The 22300-nt window shown below is 39.0% G+C and overlaps 1 protein-coding gene across 1 annotated transcript in view; it reads left to right on the top strand.

The window, feature by feature from the left end:
- LOC104161838 (cyclin-dependent kinase 6-like) overlaps positions 1-22300 on the top strand; it is a 35385-nt gene that overhangs the window by 5682 nt on the left and 7403 nt on the right. Inside the window, exon 3 of the mRNA XM_009700396.1 lies at positions 22026-22076. Coding sequence (XP_009698698.1) covers positions 22026-22076 — 51 coding nt within the window. The remainder of the gene's footprint in view (positions 1-22025; positions 22077-22300) is intronic.

Here is a 22300-nt window from a genome sequence, read left to right as displayed (position 1 = left end):
ACTGTAGAGGTCAGGAATCTGCCAAGTCTGTATGTACTATGTTATTTCATTGGAAACAATATGACTTTCACATACTTCAGTGTGCAAGCATGATTCAGAAGACTAATCTCAAGGCTCATTGTCATAAAGCTGCAACGAACAGCACTGAATGTATTGGGTTAATGTTACGATACTCTCTGTATGATATACGTTGTCTTTCAGATTCTCCTGATGGATTGCAAAAGAAAACCCATGTTACTGTGACCTTGGTAGCAATAAACTGTAAAATTTTGCAAACTCCATGGATTATTTCCGAAAGATTGAATAAATGCAACTACTATTTCTGCTAGAAAATGGTAGTGCCCTTGGGTAATCACCGATCTGCATTTCCACTGATGTTGGTAGTATAAGAGTAAGAGAGTGCAACTAAAGCTTAGAAGTAGATTTCGATTCCACATGAAGACAACCTTTGCTTTTTACTGTCTTACTGGGTACTTGTTGCCTTTTTCTACTCTCTTTTGCTTTCTCTTTGAAAAATTTTAAAGCTTTGTCATTTTTAGGAAATGTACTGAGACTCCTCTGATCTTTTTTATATCATGGAGATTTCACTGGAACAGGTTTCAAAATAAAATACTACACAGCATCACAAAACATATCAGAATCTCGTTTATGCCAAGAAGACATTTGACAGTTCGAGTTTGCTAGAATATAGTTTTGCAGGCTGTTACAGACATAGTCAGGGCACTGTAGGTTTGGACAAGTATAGGAGACAGGTGAGCTCTGTATAAATAGTCTAGTCCCTATATTACAGATTGCCATGTCTCTAAGTGGAAGGCACCTCATTTAATTTAAATCACCCTTAATCCAAAACGGTTTAAGGTAAATGTAAGCAAAGTATTTGTTAAAGAAATATGTCTGAAATACACAAAAGTGTATGAAGGAATTCATAGACACAAAAAATAAGACAAGTATTTCTCTGTCTAGATACACCTAGAGTAAATTTGAACTTTTCTCTTGGCTGATTCTGCTAAACAAATGACACTTCTCAGCTGAGGACTCGGGTCCTCCTGCAATCTGAGGTTTGTGTAAAGTCATAGCTATATTTAAAATATGCACATTTTAATTATGGTGCAGATTTGTAGGCCTCTGCATACATGAATGCACAAAGGTTGTATCCCGAAATGCCTCGCACAGATTCCCAAGGATCCTACTCTATATATAGATCAGCAATAAATTGCTCAGTAATCAGGTGTATGTGTTATGTTTGCAAAAATTATTCTGCTTTGTGCATCTTTTTCTGTCCATGTGCACTGCTAATGACAGCACCCCCAAATAAAGCACTACTTGAAAATTTCCTTATACAGTAGTTTCAGTTTCTAAATTTCCTGTCTAATTAGTTAGGTTGCAGTGACTTTTAGACACATTTGGATGGACTGTCCTTATCTAATGAAAGTGTAAATGTATTTATCACAGTGACTGTTTTCTTTGTGAGTTAAAAGCTATGGTGCATTGATAAGAATAACCAGTAAGGAAAATTGTAAGGTGTGCTATGGCTTGCTACCATATCACAGAATCCTTCAGAGATACAGCTGGCAGGACTGACAGGGGCCCGATGGTGTGAGGGCATCCTTTGGCACCACAAGAAGATTAGCATTTTTTTTAATGTTTAGGTAAAAATAAGGATTACTTATAAAAAGGTCTCACTCTGAGGCTGAGCATTTTCGTGGTCAGTAGGAAAGCGCCTTGTCCTAGTCAGTGAACAACTCATTAAAGAGAAAGGCAAACATGGGAGTAGCAACTGCTTCTGTCTGGGTATATGAAACTCTTCCAGCTGGCTCAAGGACTGCGGGCTGCTCCAAAGCAGGAGCCATGACCAGTGTTTTAGGGAAGAAAGGGCTGTCATTTTCTTGCTTGGAATAGGTAATACTTAAAGTGAATGAGTGTGAGAGGGCAAGAAGACTGGAATCTGAATCTGGGTGAAATATCTATGACAGAAAGCAGGGATCACCAGTCTTGGACTCTCTTCTAAGTAGGCAGTCTTGAGGAAAAATGTCAAAAGGTTTTGATGCTTAGTTCTTAGTGCATCTATGCATGCCCAGTCTTCAAAACCACAATCCTATATGATTTCAATCCTGCACAGACTAGGGTGTTAGTAGGTGTGTATGTGGGACTAATGAGTCAGATATCTATATAATAATTCCGGCTAGGCAAGTTTAACTATAATATTGCACAAGCAAATGATTTTGTCTTCCTTTGTAGTAAATATAGAGCTTAAAATCATCAGAAGAGACCATCAGTTTTTGTAGCCGATGTTATATTCACAACCCAGTGAAGCTGAAGAAGTTATACATTTGAGAGTGACCAGTGTTGTGACTGCATGTGCAATCTTCACAAACATTACAGGTACCAATTCAAACTCAAAACTTGAAAGACAGTCCTCTCCCAAAAACCTTTTCCACCTCCCCAAACCAAAAGTAAAACAGTATTATCTTAGTGCTCTAAGCTTCATCCAGCCCAGAGGGAAATTAATTCTATGCACATGGGCTTCTTACTGAGACTGTTCATGCACCGGCCGTGTGGTGTTTTAATCATCCTGCTGTTGGTAAGATCATCAGTCCCAGAATTTCATAAGCCACAAGATTGGCACAAATAGCATGAGGTTATTATTTGTTCATTTTTACATATTAAATCATTTTTTAGCGGTTTTCTCATTTTGCAGCTTACTCTGCCAGCTCCTAATATATCTGAGACAGTTATTGCATTACCAGCCACGCTTGAAAATTGTAGCAGCAGACAAGAGGTGGGTGACTCTACTAAAATACCTATGATGGGATAAGTTCCCTGGTGGGCACAAACAACAGACGTAGGGAAACAGGCTATAGGCATATAAGTCATCTTTCAATGGTATGAATTTGTCCAATTAGAGCAGTTACACCACTATGTGTAGAAAAGCTACAAGCCCAGGACGTTGTTGCTCTAGGTAATGTATACAGATGTGATAAAATCAAAGCTTAGAACCTCATCTGGTGATCAGGCTGCAACGTGGGCACTGGATTTGGGACCTACGAGCTGCTTTTAACAGGTTTAAAAAAACTAGCAGTACACACATATTCATTCTTAGATACAGTGTCTTACAGTATAAAGTAATTGTAAAACATCTTTCACACTAAAATATAGTAAATCTTTATTCCTCTTTCCAAACAAGCCATAGGTTATTTGTAGAGTTTGAAATGCAGCCATCAGATCCATTGCATGTACTTTTTCTGTGTTGACTCCAGAACCAGGTGGTGGGATAGGTCTGTGGAAGGAGACCAGGCACCCACCTGCCCCTGGATTCCACTTACACTTGTGAGCGAGGGAAGAGCAGTCAGCTCTGCAGCTTAAGTTTCAGTTAATGCATTGTGGGGAAAATATGGTCAAGTGGTTGCAGAAGAAAATAACCAAGTGTAACAGGAACACCTGTTTTTATGCTGTGTCTCCAAAACCTGAAGCTGGATAGGAAAGTTTGACCTTCTATCACTGACTGAAAAGAATAACTCTTTTTAGCTGGATCAGGTGGTGAAGTTTTGGCTTCACTGAAATCATTGTTGAAATTAACCCTGACTTCAAAGGGGATTGTAACCTCTCTGGAAACAATTCAGTGCAACAAAGTGGCACAAAGAGTGCCAGAGCGACTCTGTTAATGTGCATAGGACAGCACCTGGTTGGAGCGATCTTTGTAAAAGATGGTGTTGCAAACTGTCAGGGAGGAGAGGGTATTGCATAGTGTTGTCCCAGCTTCCGTTCCTTGCACTTCTTTCAGTGATCCTGTACAAGCTTTCAGTTGTCTTATCTGTGAAGTAAACCTTGACAAGTAACTCCCCAGGACCGTGAGGCTTTCATTCAAAATAAGGGTTGCAATGTATGTGGGAGACATGAAAAATTGTCAGTTGAGTTGCTGAGCCTGGAATTCGCAGTGTCTCTCTTCTGGTCTTCATGAGACTGTGTAGCACAAGCAAAAGAGTGTGTTCAAGCTAAATTTGCAACAATTTAAGCCACTCTGCTAGTATGACTGTTGTTATCTATCTGCTAAAATATAACACACACACACACAAAAAAAAATAAAGATAGCTGCAAAGGAAATCAGGCCATGGGTATGTGAGCTACTGTATGCATGTCCTTATCCAGAGAAGGAGGTACATACTCCCATTTGTTACCAGTAGGCAACAAAGTGATAACTCATAACAGAGCCTGCAGGTTCTCTATGCTTTCAATAGGACAGGCAGCTTTTATCTCGGAAGAGATCTGCAGTCCGTTCATCCTTGAGTCTGTTCTTCTAACTAGCATCAGTTTCATCATGTGCTCATTTGGTCCAAATTAGCTGTTCCTACAGATATTCGTCTGTCACAGATATAGTCTTTTAAGGTTGCACTTTGGAAAAATTAGGTATACATCTGGCAAAGTACGTTCAACAGGAGAACCACACGTTCTCAACTGCCTAAGCATGTTCTTCATCTGGAGAATGGACTAGAGAGGACAGTGACCTTTGGAGAAAGTGATTCACAGAAATTCTCCTATTGCAGAGAATTGCTTGGAAATTTGAAGTACTCTACTCCAGACATATCCTGGGTTAGTCATTCCTTATGGTGAGTTGCTTTGCTGTTGAATGGTCTTGAGGAACAGACAATGAATCCCTAACTTTGCAAATGCATACGTGACAGGAGGATTTATACGTACTAAGTGACTCTCCCTTCAAATTAAGTAACAGAATGTCATTACTTAAAAATGTTTTCCATTAATGTTATTCACTTATCCAAAGCATTGGGGGAGCAGAAACATTTGTTTAAAGCCTGTAATCAACAGTAAAGTACCATATACTGGAACATTAGCAGCGAAATACTATGCAACTTAATACGGAGGGGTTTTTTTCTAAGTACAGTACACATTCTTGCTATAGCCCAAGTGCATCAGTGCCAGCAAAGATGTGACTGAAGATACTTTGGTTTGGACAGGTCCAGAAGAGAGAGACCACATATTCATGTAATATGCCACAAATTAAACTCTGTCTCAAACTGAAACCAATAGATAAACTTAGCATGATTTATGTAGGGTAGGAAATCATGGAAAAATCACTAGGATTTCTGTAGGGAAGGATTATATTCCTTGTCTTTTTAGAATTATCTTTACTAAGAGTTGTTTTGCACACTGTTGTAAATTGCCACCAAACTGGGTTTTTCACTTCTTGCTATGTGTACAGATATTGCTGATGAAATCCTGGTCATTCTGAACAGAAGAGAAAGAAAGGCAACTATGATTGATAGCAGTGAAGACTTCAGTTTTGGTTTACGTTTCTGCACATGCAAGAATAGTACTGTGATCAGAGTCTGAAAAAAGACTCTAAAGATAATACAGAGATTCTAAAATATGAATACTGCCATGTAAGGAATTGTGAGGCATACTTCTATGGCATGTCTTTGTCTAATTTCAGATGCATTTTAATTCTGTCAGTTGTTCTCCTGTGCTTCAGCATATCTGATCATTTAGTGTTCACTTTTAAGTGGGCACTGTAGCTATGCAGCAGTAGGAATATTTTACTTTGCCTACTAGATCCTCTATTTCTCTATACGGTAAAGTTTCTACCTTTTTTCCAGCTCTTAGCTTAACCTTCCCTTTTTGTGCTCCATTCTCTTATTTTCAACACATTTCTGAAATGCCTTTCAAAAGCAGAGAGACAAGAGAGCTGTAATATATTTTCAAATCTTCTTTATGTTGTAAAGAAGAGAGAAATGGAGCAGAAGAGAAATTCATGAAAGAAAAAAATATATTGGGAGGAAAGGTATAATAAAACCCAGACAGTAGAGGCATCTAGGCAAAAAACAACTGAGTAAATACGACCATGAATGCTGCTTTTAAGCTGGATTTTCCATATAAACTGGAACATCTTAAATGTGGTTTAATAGAGAACTGTTCTCTTTATCATGCAGCAATTTTAAACATAGACTTTGCAATCATATTATCTGGTGTTTTCCAGTGGACCTTAAACCACCATATCTGGTGGACCAAGAGCTTGAAAGTGTAATTATTCACTTGTCTGTGCTCGCAGTTAGATTTTGGTAGCAGGAAAATTAAAACAACAAGGTTTTTTTTTTCCTTTTCTGTTTTGTCTTTGCTTTAACAAGCAAAGGTGGATATTACAGATTAGAACAGTAAAAGCTACACAGCTTGATTTGCAACCTTTGAACCAAGGTACTGTACAGTTCTGGCCCGAGTTTGTTTTTGCCATTTTTGGAAATTATCTTGGTTTGTTACAGGGATGATTTAAGTTGCAAGTGCTGTAAAAGTTCACCACAGTCCAGACCAGCTGTACTGGGAGAAGGTTCCTTCCTTGGAAAGATTCTTGTCAGCGTTCAAAATTCTGTGCTTTGCACTTTTCCTCCTTTATTCTTCTGCCATTCATGTGCACATGGATGTGTGGGAGGCTGATGGTTTTTCCAAACCAGACCTAATAAAATAGGATTTTTTCTTCCTCCCCAGATAAGTGGCCAGCCTATTACAAAGATTTTTTTCAAACATTTTTTAAGTTGAATGGACCCAAGCCACAATTTAGCTTAGTGACCTTAGTGATCTGATGGAACAACAACGACATTTTGCTTCAAACTTAACTAACAAAGGAAGGCAGAAGACTGCAATTGTTCATGTTATTCCAGTTTTCGGGTAGGCATGATTGTTTTCTGTTTAATCTGACCTCCGAGACAGAACTCCCATTGGTTATGGGCAGAGGACAAACGCACATTAATGGAGAAGGGCAAACAGTTACCACTAATTATTGAGTATGAAATAGATGTGAAATTCCAAGACAGCATCACCCCATTAAAAGTAAAATACCTTGTTGTTTTTTAGCTCACATATTCCCTCAAGCCTTTTCTAGCTGTTATCTTTCTAAGTGTCTACAGTTGGGCTGATTGATAGCCGTTAGTCAAATCCAGTAACTGTATCAGTCTGTGGTTGGAGATGAGTGGTAAGTGAGTGCCAGGCCATTCATTTGTGGTTTTCCTTCTAGTTTCCAGCTGTGCCAGACTTTCAGTCAGAGGAATAGATCTGTTGGTAAAGGAAACGGTTGATAAACCATAGAAACCAAAAACTGTCACTACCTATGACAAAAAAACAGAAGGGAATCTTGAAGCAGGGGTTAGAAGACCTGCAGAAACGGTGTTAGCTAACCAAGTTTAATTTGACTGTTAAGTTCAGGTGAGGGGTCTTGTCAGGCCAGGCAGTGGCCAAGGGACTGGGACTGGGTGTCTCTGGGCTGGCAGCCGGCAACCGTACACAGCTCAAGCCCAGCAGGAGCTCACAAGAAACCTTCTCTCCTGGAAGGCTTCCCGTAGCTTCTTCATGTACAGGTGACACAGCGCTAGTCTGAAATCTCCCTGAACACGTTGTAAGTAAAAAAATACACATTCCTTAGAGGGGTGATATTCTAGTCTGTGACAATCTGAATTAGCCTGGCCAGCGGTCAGAGGAAAAGACCTTGTGGCCAGGAGGAAGACCACAACATGTCAGTCATGATGTAGATATTTGTAAGTCCCTGGTATTAACATCATAGCATTTGTAATGGATATTTGGAAGTGCAGCCAGCAGCAGAAACACCTGGGTCCCTCATGCTGAGCTGTGCTTGGCACAGCTGCCGGCCAGTCAATGTGAAGGTGCACCACCTTTGTGTCTTCTGGAGTGTCTTAAAGACAAGTTCATTCCTGGGATAAGCCAGAGCAGCCTGAGGGCTGCTTTGATGGTATCCTCAGCTGCAGATGGCTTTCAGCCGTCACCCCAGCAGCCAGAGAACAGGAGAGAAGCAGAGCGATGTTACCCATGCGCCTTCCTCTCCAGCCCACAGAGGGATAGCCAGCTGTACGCTGCCCAAAGACTTTCCGTTTGAAAGGGTCTCCTGGCTCTCTCACACAGCTTCCCTCTTCAGGAACTTGGCTGCCAAAGGCTTTGCTTTTTGCCTAGAGTTTGGCCAGGGAGAGCTCTGTGTACTTTTGTTTGACTCGTAATAGAACTAAACATTGTTTTTATTTACTTTTCTCTTTCATAAGAAAATGGCTACAAAAAGGTATTTAAACTCCAAGTGGGCGTACGGGATCCTTTCCTGGACACAGTGCACTGCAGAGAGGGGGGAGAAAGACTAGATTTTAACTGTCGCTCATGTTGCTGAGCTCCCAAGTTTGGTTTTTTTCCCAAATTGAGTGTCTAGTCAGAAATTTTGTTCTGGGCAGCTTTACTGAATGTTCACCATTTGATTGTCCAGAAAAGAAATCTAATAATTAGCTACCATTGATCAGTCGTAAAACCAGTATGTAATAGTTTAGAAGTATATAGGACGAATTTTTGTGTCTTTTCTTTTCAACAGCTTCAGACTAGCACTTCTCCATATTTAGGTGCTCACCAAAGCTGTTAGATGCTCTTTGCATCTAAAAAAAATCATAAATCTATGTGAGAGAAGTGGAAAGTACACCTAAAGGAACAGACAACAGCAGGAGTTTAAAAACAGCTAAGGACAGCAGAGCAAATCATAACAGCTTTCTGAATCGTTGTACTACTTTGTACCAAGTAAATAATTGGTTATGAGAAGAGAGCTTAGAAAGAGAAAGCAAGAGGAAGTTTGATATTTAGATTTCTGGAAAACCATTTCTCCAAGCAAAGCGCAGTGCCCAGAGGCAGCTGCCCGCTGCCTTTGTGGAAAAGCTTGCCTACACCACAAGGTTCAGAGCACTGCAGAGAACTTGCCGGTTGGTCTGGGAGTCTGTGCTTCGGCTGTAGTTGCAGATGTCAAAGACCTAGATAGAGTCCTAATTTGGGGAGGAAGAGAGGTGGCCACAGCCTCTCCTGCATGTGCGTGCTGCATGTAGCTGGAGCCACCTTTGCCATCGGTCCTCAGGGTCCTGGTCATGGCTATGTACTAAAAAATAGAGAAGCAGCATGGCAGGATACAGCTCACGCTGGTTCCTGTCCCTTCTTTGAAGCCACAGTTCCCCTTGTGATACTAATATACGTGTTGTTGCCTTGCTTCTAATTTTTGTTTGCACAATGCCTGTGGCACTGCCATCACAGTCACTTGCATGCTCTGCTTGACCTGCTGACACACTGGCCCTGTACAAACGAGTCCGTGTGAGACAGAGCCACCATGGTACACTGACTCTGCTAGAGACAGAGCCAGGATTTGACAAGTTGAGAGCTCTTGATGTCAGCATGTGACATGCCTGGCTGCCCTCTTATGCTGGCGACATGCTTCATTTTGCAGTCTTTGAGGAAACGGCAGTCTGGCTACGCATGGTCAAACCATATGACTTCTTCCAGAAACGCATGCATAATGTGCTCTGCTTTCCTTTTACAGATGCACTGAATGCATACTGTCCAGAACCAACTCTAAGACAATCTCTGATGCAGTATTTCTTCTTTTACTTAAATATTCTCCATATTCATAGCTTCTCTCCTAATGTATCCAGGTTTGTCAGTAATAAGTGCTTTTGGAATACAGACATTTGTCAAATAAGAATTTCATCCAAGGGATTACTTCATTTCCACTCATTTATTCTACTGAGCTGGAGTAAATTGGCATGAAGATTCAGTTACTATTGATTTTGACTGAGTCTGAATGAGTCACCTAAAGATGAATGACTCAATCAGCTATATCATCCAGAATTTGACCAACTATAATGATTTATCAGATAATTTTTATTAGATTATGTCCGTGAAACAGGTTTTATTATTATGTCAGTACAGCATAGACACTGTTCTATACAATTGAATAATTTTGTAAGTGCTCTTTATATCCAAATAATTGGAGTGCAAGCTTGCAGCATCTGAAGAAGTATATGTAGCAAGAGATTTTTCAGTAATGTTACAATCTGTAGCTGTTAAATTAAGCCTGTTTGGCAATGATGAATCATACTCTCCAATGTAAGAATGAAGATACTCAGTTACAACTAGATGTTATCAGACCATTAGCAATGAAAAAGTAAATGTGCAAAGTCAGAACTGTATCTTAGCAGGGTATCCTACCTACTGAGGCACAGAAACAGACTTACTTGCTTCTCTCCTGCCTTGGAATCAGTTCTCCTTTTCTGGAAAGTAATTGCAAAAGTAGAGGTAGGTGTTGCTCATCTGGATCTTTTAAGAGTTTGATGGTGAGGGTACTTTGCCGGAAGGTGAGAGCAGAGTTTAAAGAGGGGCCAGACTTTTTGTTAAACTCCTTTTTTGGCAAAAACTCCAGCCACAAGTGTATGAAAAGCAAGGCATAAAATGGCTTACCATGGAAGGAAGCTTTTACTCAATTATTCACTTACTCCAGAAGAGGATTCTGGTTTTGTGACTCTGAGCAAATCAGATTTTTTTCAGAAATGACAGTTAACTCCATCTGGATCTTGGGGAACTCCTTGTAGTGGACATAAAGGTGGTGAACAACCTGGTGATGTGAGGACTGAAAAGTTCAAGGTGTGAGGTGGCTCAAGGAGCTACAAGTGCTCAGTACTTCAGAGACTGAGGAAACATTCATTCTGTAAAGACAGAGTTGTATGCTATTCCCATTAAAATAATGTCAAAAGTCAATAGAGTTGATCCACAGACAACAGAAAGCAGGGCTATGGCTCAGTAATGGCAAAGCAGAGATAACAGCATAAAAATTGTCCCAAAATTAATCTGAGAAGCTTTGAATCACACAACTCTACAACATAAAGTCTGTTAATGCTGCAGTTTGTGTAGCAGAGGGTGGCATCTGAGCAGTGTCGTCACGTAGAAGTTCTTTTTTGTTTTTTCTCTTTAACATAAGAAATTAATTTACTCTTTCTTTTGGTCAGGATTTAAGTTGGAAAAAAAAGATTTCACGTGAAATCACTAATAGCTGAACAGGATAAGTAACCGGACAGCTCTCAATAGGTGAACTCAGATTACTATGCACTGCCATGAGCCAGTGAACGTAGATCTTACAGCTTCTCCAGCCTGAGTAACAGGGTGTATTGCATGGGACAAAGTACTGCTTAGGGCAAAGTTATATCTAGTTTAACTGGCTTTTGAAAACTGTATTAGTTTTCCTTGCATGGTTGCTGTACATAATTTCTACCTTAAATGCTTATCTTAAGTTTTTCTGCAGGTGTTTATTAATTCACTGTAAGCCAGCACAGCTGCTAAAAATTAAAGTATTTTCTTCACACCATCTTTCTAATCCACTTTCATGTCTTTTGACACTCAGACTCAGCAGCTGGAGAAAAAGTTTGAAGTTGAAATTTCACCTCTGCTCACATAACAGTTTACTGTTTAGTACTGAAATGTTTTCCCTGCCTTTCTTGTCTGAAGGGTTGTAATCCCCTTTCAGAGTTTTTTTTCTGACTGAGTGTTTTATTACAGCCAAAGGTGATGAGACATATTAGTTGCAGGGGGGCGGCAGTTCTTCTGATGTTTCAAGTTTATCTGAAAATTTAGAGAGGCTTAGTGCAACAGGTGCCATTAACACCTAATAGGGGGGCAACAGAAGTGGTCATAGATCAAAACATGTACTCAATACCACATAGGAGCAGCTCAAGTCCAGTTGGAGAGAAAACCCAAGGATTCTCTCTCTTAGCTTATAATGTTTTCCCAGAGGGAAAAAAAAATCCCTTTTTCTTGGATTTTATTCTGTATCAAGAATTTTATTTTATGTTCTAGATTGTGTAGAAGATTTTGAATTCTATATTTCTCTTCAAATATGGAAATTTGACATCTATCGGAGCTCTCTTGTCTGAAGTCTCAGAAAGTACCCATGCGCAGCCTGTTATCTCAATATCACTCTGTCACTGTACTACTGCAGATGACAGAAAAGATTTTGTCTTTCATATTTTTTTCAATACTTTTATAGTTGGATTTTGCTTTTCTGCCTTACTCTTCCCAGCACTAGAATTTTTTTTTAAAAAAAAAAAAGTTAAACTAGTAATTTAGTCAAATATATGTACCTTTTCATATGTAACTCATAATGATGGAACTAAAGCATCATCTATAACACTGTCCTTTCTCATTATTTCATATTACATATTTAACGTATAAGCTCTTTTATCTATAGGGTATACTTTAGTCTGTGAAGCTCGTTGCTTAGCATTATTGAGAAAGAAATAAAATCCTAGAAAACCTGGGAACACATACTTGGATGTTAATTTGCTAAGTATCTTTGGGCAGATTGAGTGAACCAGTATGTGTAGTATCTATGTTCCTTTTATATTAATTTGCTTCTCCTTTGATATAGAAGAATCAGGCATAGGTAAGACATAGTTTCCTTCAGGCAATAATTATCCATGCATAGACTTTCAGCTGATACAAGAATGACAACCCTATTACACATTTGGTTAGAAAGAGGTTATTCCAAGAGAAATCAACATAATGGCACAAAATTTTTTCATGTAAAGCTTTACTGGGAAATCAGTCTGATTGAAAATATATTCACTTTGTGGAACATGAATTGGATTTTAGTTAGAGGGCCTCAGACTTAAAGACTTATTAGATATGCCCTTGATTAAAAGCAGTTCTAGCATTAGAGGCACTCTCAGAGCAAAGTCCATTTTAAAAGGGTTTTTTAGACCAGTAAATACGGTAAATGTCAACAGATGAGCCTTCTCAGAGTCATCATGGCATTGCAAAAAAAAGTTGTGGAACTGTAAGACCTTAATTCTGTATCTCTGAAAATTACTATTTGAATAGATTTTCACAATGAAATTTCATACAGGATAGAGGGGTAGATACTTCATGTAGAAGACTGCTTTCGTTTCATTTGTGTAATTGATATAAAATAAGAACAGATTTAAACTCCTGTTGCTTACCTTGAAGGTAGGTCTTTTGCTGTGATATAAATGTTTTAAAACCACTTCTTTAAAATACAGCATTAAAGAGCACCTTCACTCTCTGACTAAAATGTGTCTTTTGGGAGTGCTTTCTGCTAGATTATTAAGTGAGGAATAAATGATGAGTTAAATGAAAAGGGTGGTGAAAAACAGCTCTGGCATGCTCTGGAAGGAGGATTTAGATCTTTTCAAGGAAAATATGGGCAAATTTGTTCACAGGCACAAACACCTGGAGGTGAGGACTTCTGTGCAGACACACACACAGAGCCTGCGCACAGCATCCTCCATGCTGATTTGCGCCATTGCTTATGGGAGTGAACTGGGAAGGAAGGAGCCCTTTTGGCACCTATCCATCCACATAGGACAGCCTTTATCTAATCCATAGTTCAATTACTGCCTTCAAACACGAAAAGTGAGCTGCACAAGAAAAACAAATAAGCATGGCAGTTTTAGAGAGTGCAAGTTTAGAAAGGGGATATGAAATAGATTCATGAGAGAGAACAGAATACAGAAAACTAAATAAGTGATCACAGGAAGAGCATGACCATATTGTATTTATCATACCAGTAGTTCTTTCAGGGTGCTATAAAAATGCACAAGCCAGCAGTTTAGTTATATAATTAAAGTTCAAACTGCTGACTGACAAGATAGATGTAATTTAACTGCGTGCAGTGATGGGGTGGATGTTTAACACATGAACGGTTAAATCATATTGCTGGCAGAACTGTCAGTACAAACAGGAGTGCTTCTTTTTCCACTCCGAGCAGAGACCATACATTTTTTTTCCTCTCTTTTTCCAAGGTCAGTTGTGTATGTATTTCCAGAACTTGCTTCAAATGTTGGGACAGTTTTCAAAATGCCACTGTTATGTCACGTTCCCTGAGCTGAGATAACAACTCTTAAAGCCCTGGTGAAACAAGCCTACAAATCTTCTGGAGAAGCAAGTGTCCACAGATAACAGAACTGTGACGTGCGTGCTGAGGGAATAAGTGAAGGTCGTTTAACCTATCAAGGCCCTTCCATTTCAAAAAGTAATGTTAAATGATGAATACTGAAGCAGTTCTGCCCAGTAACAGATGAGATCTGCCCATGTTAGAGCATATTCTGGTCAAAGATAATATCTGCACTTACTTTACTGTTTAGGTTTTATACCTATAGATACATATATGTGTGTGTGTATCCTTCTGTTGAAGCACCTTTTTTTTCTTATAAGAGGTTGTGAAACCAGATCTCACTTGGCTTGATCCTGGGGGCATTGCTCTCTGTGATAAAGCTTCTTTTTATGTTAGTGGTGGGGGACGAGGCCCATCATTCTGCTCCAAGGCCACCTGGGACCTTTAAAGACAATGCTTACATGAAAGGTGTCAAGTAAATGTTAAGCACTCAGAAAAAAGATCTTCCTTTACTCACTTCCTAAGGGAGCTTTGAAGATGCTTATATTTTCTCTCATTCATTCTCTTTCTTTTGCTTTTTGCTGTATTTTTAATCAACAACTGAATCTATACAGTAGGCTGGCCCTGCTTTGGTCATAAAGCTGTACACAGTGCCTCTGTTTGGTTTCCCTTTTACTAATATTTCCCTTTCAGTTATGCATGCAAAGGGAACATGCAAATTTCTTGTGGTTGGTCCACTTTACTACTCTGGCTCTTCCCAGGCTGCCAACTTGTATGTTAAAAACCCTCAGAAAGTCCAGCATCTCAATGTAATACAATCATTTGCAGCAAAGCAGAGCAAACTTTTCATGATGAAAACCCACACCAGGAAACATTCATCGGATGAGCAATCTTAACCCCAAAGTAGATTGCCAAAATGATGCCTAATCTTTTTTAGTGTGTTCTTGCTCACTATTAATATTCTTTTTTGTGTTACCTTTTACCTCCTTTTAGACACCGGTGGCTTGCAGCTTCCAGCCTCATTTCTAGCAACTTCAGACCTGTACATGAACAGTGCCCTGGAAGCTCGCTGTAACAGCTGGGTCTTTCCTTTGTTGACTTGCATCTATATACAGCTGAGGAAGCACCTTGCTTTCTCAGTTCAGGCAGAAATCCCATATGTTTCTTAGGAAATAAACTGTATGTGCATTTGGAGGTCAGAATATTATCTTTAGTTTTAGAATTCCTTTACTTCATTTCAAGTAGCAATGGGGAGCAAATTCAACACCCTGCAGCACTGGAAGTTTGCATTAGTTTTTCAGAAACTACCTGTTTTCCTTTATCTGCTTCTGTCTACCAGATGACATGAGAAATTCCAGAGAAAATAATAATCATTGCAATTCTTTTGATGCATTAGATACAATTGCAATAACAGTTTAATACTGACATAGCCTTAATCATCTTAGACATGTTATTCATGATTGTGGTACTATCCTACTTGAAGAATGGTAGATTTTGAGTAAAAAAATTGGACTGTTAGAGACTAAAATGAGAAAGTCAAGATCGTTGATATGTTTTCTCTCAGATTTTAGCTGAAGAGTATTTCCTCAGTCGTAATGTTTATCTATGTCATCTTTCTTTTTGTATGTAGGAGAGGTTTCTTAAAAGTTTTGAGTAATTTGTGATCAAGTATAATAAGCTTTACATGAAGTAACTTCTTCCTATGCTGTGTCTGACACCCACCCACACAAAGACATTATTAAAGGGAGAGAGAGAAGTACAAAAAATGTTACATTTAAAATGAGAACTCTGAATTGCACAACAGTTGAGGCAAGTCACTTGTGACTGGAAGTGGATAACTGTCCAGAGTGTGCAATGTTGTCAGCTGTGGCCTGTTTTCAGAGTAAAGTTTTATACTGTACCATATTCATTTTACCTATCAGAAGGGCCAATGATCTTCGTCTTTAAACAGTGATACATTTTTTTTCCTTTTATCTTGCCTGAGTTTCTCTTTTCATGCCTGCGGTACAGACTTGTCCAGGGGACCTGTCAAAGAGAAAGAGTGGTGGGAACAAGAGTGAGGAATCAGCTCAGAAATAATCCTTCTGAATAAAGGTTTCCACAGGACAGTCCAGATCATGTTATTTCTAGTCATCTCATAATTCTAGTTTTAGTTCTTATTTGTTTTTAATTCTAAAAATGAAAACATTTCTTTGTGACAAGTAACTAAGAATCTGACAAAATTATTTGCCAGCTATTCACATTTTGTAATATGAAAAGAAAAAAAACGCCATCATTTAAATATATCTCTGAGTCACAGACTATGTAGCTTGGCAGGTTTCCCATAGCACGATGCAGGATTCAGCAGCAAATGTTTCTTGGCTTTACCTTTTTTAGTTTCTTCACCGTCACCTTGTTGCTTTTATACACACAGACATACACAACTACTGCAACCTTACCAATTTCTAAAATTCCTTGTACCACTTCCATGAACTGCTCCTATATTATTACTCTTCACATTTTTCTCTCCACTATGTCAAATTATCATGGACTTTCTCTTTCAACACCTCCCCCATCTTGTCTAATGCCTTCAAAGGAGCAGCTACTTGTTCTGAAATCACTGATCTTCTTCGAAACACTTCTCCTTGCCATCTCTTCAAAATATGCTCTTTTAAATTTAGGGAGTTCTTGTATAACTTCACTGCATACACGTGGATTGCCAATATATAGACTTTTCACTGAGAATGCTGTATATATTCAAGTCAATAATTAAGAGACTATCCTTACTGTTTTTCTGCGATAACAAGGAAGGAGATAGGATTCCCAGCTGCTGTTTTCACCACACTGTGCAAATAGACTAGCAGAAGGATTCCAGATAGTTATTTTTGAAGTTATTCATGGAAAGATACAAGGCTTGTCTAGCCTTGGAGGCACTTGTATTGGCAACTCTAGAATTGTCACGATAGCATTTTGGTTAGAATACGTTTTGGTTAGAAAGATAATTTCTTTACTTTTTTTCCCTCTTCAATACTGTTTTTCTTCACATGACCTTTTTTTCATGTATCCATTTTACCTGTAGTTTAAAATTCAGTGTCAGAAATTGAAAGATGGTTTCCAATCAGAATGCCACTAATTGGTTCAAAATATCAGCCACTATCAAGAAGCCTGCAGAAATCTTTTCCTGTGCTTCAATGCATGTGGTTTTATTAGACTACTTTTTTTTCCTTGTGTCTGCACTGCAGTATAGACTGGAGAAGTGCTTATCAATATCTTTAATTCCAATCTTTATGAAAATTCTGACTTTTCTTATGAAAAGTTACAGACCCTCTTTGCTTTGTAGACCGAAGTCTGAAAGTGAAGTCTAGAAGTAATGTGGCCAGTTTACAGTTAAACCTCATTTATCTCTTGGGTGTCATTGCATTGTCATTGTATACAATACCTTTAGAATTGCTTTGGCATGTCCATGGAGTTGTACCAGTGAAAATTTTTTCATGGAGACTTGCTTAGGAAATGTTTATATCTCAGCACGGACATGAAACACACTGTCTGTAGAATAAAGTACTCAACCTTTCAGACATTGATACCCAGTTCAGATAGACAGAATAATCTGTGAAGGTGAATATGTTTCATGTTTCAAACTCTCATGTTTCAGCATGAAACAACACCATGAGCTGAGTATGTTCCTTTGGACAAGAGGAAAAGAACCTGAAGTTGGTGAATGGTGAAATCTAATTTGTTCAGCTACATATAAGCATGAGAGCCTTTCAGCCAGAAGATTACTGGTGCGAGTCCTTCTAATCTATAAGCAGAGGGTAAATTATCAGGATTTGTGAGGTTTTACATTGCAACCTTATGTTGTGATCCGTATTTTTATTTCTGTATTATCACAGAATCACAGAATGGTTGAGGTTGGAAGGCACCTCTGGAGGTCATCTGGTCCAATCCCCCTGATCAAGCAGGGCCATCTAGAACTGGTTGCTCAGGACCATGTCCAGATGGCTTTTGAATATCTCCAATGTGGGAGTCTCCACACCTCTTTGGGCAACCTGTGCCGGTGCTTGGTCACCCTCGCAGTAGAAAAGTGTTTCCTGATGTTCAGAGGGAACCTCCTGTGCTACCGTTTGTGCCCCCTGTCTCTCGTCCTGTCACTGGGTACCACTGAAAAGAGCCTGACTCCATCTTCTTTGCACCCTCCCTTCAGGTATTTATATATATTAAGAAGATCCCCCCGAGCCTTCTCTTCTCCAGGCTAAACAGTCCCAGCTCTCTCAGCCTTTCCTCATAAGGGAGATGCTTCAGACCCCTTAATCATCTTCGTGGCCCTTTGCTGGTTTCTCTCCAGTATGTCCTTGTCTCTCTTGTAATGGGGAACTCAGAGCTGCACCCAGCACTCCAGGTGTGGCCTCACCAGTGCTGAGCAGAGGGAAAGGATCACCTCCCTCGCCCTGCTGGCAACGCTGTTGCTCACGCAGCCCAGGAGTTATATGCATCTTTGTGTTGGACAGCCATATAAAAAGGGAGATAGATTTATCCTGTGAAAATAGTCACAATGCAGACTGACAGCTAATATCCATTTAATGGTGCAGCTGCACATTTTGTACCTCAGGAACTAAGGTACATGCCTATTGACTCAGTAGGAGTTTATTTTAGCAGGACAGGGTAGTAATACGGTGCCTCAAACTCGTCTTCATATCTGTAGGCTAAGGGCATTCTGGTCCTACATTAGACATGAAAGGGGGTTTCCTCCATTCAGTGGGCACCATTCCAGAGGCAGTGGATAAGTCTAGCTCCAAGGCCTTGAGAAGGAGCAGTCAAACAAGATGGACACCTGCAGATTCCCTGTAACATTTCCCTCCTCCCCTCTTCCTGAAAAAAAAAACAAAGAAGCAACAAGCAACAAAACCAGGAAATTATGGAGACAAAATAACATCTGAGACTTCTTGAGCAAACAGGGAAATTGAATGTCTTAGGTGCACTGTAAGTCTTTTTGTCCCATCTTCTTCCCTACTCAAGTGTGTGTTTTGTAACAGCAATGGTGTTGGAGCCCTCAGAGTAGGGATTTTGTAGCAAGCAAAGTCAGGGAAGGTTGAGAAGATCAAGGTACCACACAAAAGGAAAGTGTATCCCCATGGATAGCCCTTTCCTCCATTGGAATATCCCTCTTTCCTGAGACACACATACACATAGACTTTAGGAGTTCTTTGAAGTTAGAGGAGACACTCACATCTTCTGCCACAGGAGACAAACACAGCTCCATGCCTCTCCTAAGGAAAAAAGAAGGAATTCTGCAAAATCAGACTCTCAGAGTTTAATCATCTTACACAGATTATCATCACAGAGAAGAGAACATATCCCCAAGTAAGGACTTCTGGATTGAGTTTGCATAAATAAACCTCAGGGAGTGAGTGGGTGAGTAAGTCAAGTGAAAGATACCAAGGATAAAAGTGAAATTTTACATTTCTGTGGCTGCTGAGTATGCTCCCAGTTCAGTGGTACTGGGAGAGCTGATGTCCACGTTTAAGAGTAGAATTAAAAGAAACAACGAGCTTAAGGTGAAAGTTTTTATGTGTACTGGACTTGCAGTGCTGACAAGTCATTACTAAAGAGTAACTTGTGCCAAAATGTGAGATGAGATCTTCATACAGCTGCTGATTAAGTGGATCTACTTCCCCAATCATCCATCCAATATTACAATTGAACCATCAGCCAAAATTCATGAGGCAAATTTCATTACATTAGTGGTGCCTAACCTGGAGTTGGCATTCTGTTGTAGTCATGATGGTGGGATGGATAGGAGGATGAAAGATTAATTAATAACACTTCATTATGATAAAATATCAAAGTATGTGGGAAGGTCACCTTGTGTTGTATAATTATATATTCAAAAGAATTTAAATTCTTACTTCAGCCCTTAGTGAATCTGAGACAGCAACGATGGGAAAAACCTCCCTTAAAAATCCCAAGAATCATACTTGTTTTGGCATGACACTGCCTAAGGTGATCTGCAAACAAGGCTGACTTTGCCAAGCTTTCACATTAACACAAGGTTCAGCATACATTTTAAAACATTAAATCAGCTTTCCATTTGTATGGATAGGATTATTTGATTGTGTAGATTTTTGTTAGTTTAAAGGGCTCCTGTATTCTAATGCTGGAGCCAAAATTAAATACTCAAAGTAACAGTATGTTAATAATTTTAAGCAGTCATTCAAAAAAATATCTAAGGTTGTCATATTGTCTGACTTTGGAAGATATGGAGTGTGTCTACCACAAACAATACTAGGTTTGTAGCTACTGACCATTTTGAAAATCAGGCTCAAAACTTACAGCAGAAGTAGATGCTCCTGTCTGAGTAAAGTTAAGCTTTGGTTTTTGTAGAAGCCAGTATTGCCTTAAAGCTTAAAAAAGTAGAGAAACCTCTGAGTTGAAACAGTCTTGTCAAAGAGGCTGCAGTTAGTAAATATTAGGTATACCTGGGAAGCAGCACATACCATTATTTATGATTTAGTCAGAATCAAAATAAATAAAGCCCTTTATGGACAAGTAGCAGGCTACCGCATTTTACTGCATCAGTTTCAATCTGATGTTGTATGGTTTCAAATTGGCCTTGATGAAACTGTTCTCTCAACGTCCCTGTGCAAAGCAGTTTGCAGTGTCAGTTGATACAACATGACCTGAATGGCAGCAAACATGAAGGAGACAAAATGCATGTTTAGTTCATAAAAAATGGTCACTATGTCTTCCAGTTATTGCTCTGCTCTTTTTCTTGATGGCACAGTTTTCTGAAGAGATTATCATGTCTGACAGAAATGTCACAGTTCTCTGTGTCTGCTTACTGTATTTGGTGTGGACCGGCAAGATAGGCAGTGGCATGGAGCTCTGTTGTCTATGTGAGAGTGTCAAGATGTAAAGCACCGTTTTTCAGAATTAACTCGTGTTAGCAAAAGGAGATCCAGATCCTACACCTGCTCCTGTGTATGGGCAATGAGGGGAGGACTATAGCTGAGTACTCCTTGTTCTCCCAGTGTAGATGGGAGAGGTCCTCTCCTATGAAGAGCAACAGTGAAATGATGTCTTTGGCTATCACAGCTGTTAAGGACCTTTATTAGACAGAAGAAAAGGAGGATGCAGAGAGAGGCAGGAAAACTGACGTTTCTCTGTAACCAAAGGCTCCCAGTGAAAACATGGCAATATGCATTGTTTGTTAAGTCACCAAGTCTCAGTTGAACAGTTTGGAAACTGTAACCGTAAGTTTATAGCATGCACTATACTCTGAGATCTGTGCTCCGGAAGAGAGGGGCAGCCTGGCTATCAGTTGACCCAAGTTAGTATCTCAGTTTGCAGTGTGTCTGAATTGCGTTTCTTGGAGTCATCTACCATTTGTTGAAACAAAATGGTACACAACAACTGGAGCCTGATCTTCACAGATGCCCTCATTCTTGGCTGCATCCTTAATTATCCGTCAGTAATCTGTTGGAATGTCTTGGGAGTTTAAACATAAAATTGCACTGTTGATCATACCTTACTGAATTGAACACAAAGATGGCAATATAGCCATACAAATCTGCATTTCGTATTTTACCTAGGCACTATGGGGTGATAGTATTTTATAAATGAAGAGTGAAAATATTTTAAATTGCACTTTGAAAAGAAAAAGTGTCTACTACTCTCTGACAGTATTTTTAGTTGCTGCTTTTTCTGAAAGCATTTGGACATTCAGCCTATTAATTTGTTTCTTTCCTGAACGTATCTTTACTTATGCAGCAGAAGTATTCCTCTCCCTCAAGGTAAACTCTGTACTGTTTCACACTCCATTCTTTACAGAACTTCATATATCCATTGTCATTTATTTGACACCTTAAACCTAGGAGCACATTTCCAATATACAATAAATTTAATTTTGAATTTATAACTATAATAATCCATCTCTAATTTTATTATGTTTTAATGAATTGCATGACATTCAGTTGGTTTTTGTCTCTCTAAACAGCTATTTAAGTATGTTCTTGATAGTGAACACTATTTTGTTGATGATATAATTCATAGGATACTATTAGTTGAGAGAGAGAGAGTTATTTCATTCATGTTAAAGGATGCAATTAAATTTTCAAAAGTAGCATATTCAAAAATATGTCTCATTTGTCCCCTTTTTTATCAGTTTTAGCAGAAACTTGAAAGGTACACTCACAGACTGGATAAAACGTGGAGGCAGAATAAGTGAGATCTCAAAAAAAATAACACATTTTCACCCTACTTTGGCAACTGTCAATGACAAATATAAATTCACATTAATTAAAGCAAGTCATATCCTAAAATTATTTCTTTATTCTTTCAGACCACTCTTCCGTGGAAATTCAGATGTTGATCAGCTAGGAAAAATCTTTGAGTAAGTAATAACTAGTTGCATTATGTCAATATCTCTTTAACATTCAAACACTGTGAGGTTTCTTTGCCATGTTTTTATGCAATAATGTGAGTAGAACAAAGTATTCCTAGAATATATTTCCTATTGCTACCGTATGCAACATGATATTTCCGTGTATTCTGTGTCGGAGTGGGAGGAGGAAGCAACATGGAATATAGTTCTGCAGAACTAACAGCCATCAGCAG

This window comes from Cariama cristata, unplaced genomic scaffold, assembly GCF_000690535.1.
Source record: "Cariama cristata isolate BGI_N322 unplaced genomic scaffold, ASM69053v1 scaffold14415, whole genome shotgun sequence".
NCBI lineage: Eukaryota > Metazoa > Chordata > Aves > Cariamiformes > Cariamidae > Cariama > Cariama cristata.
This window is presented reverse-complemented; position numbering and strand designations above follow the sequence as displayed.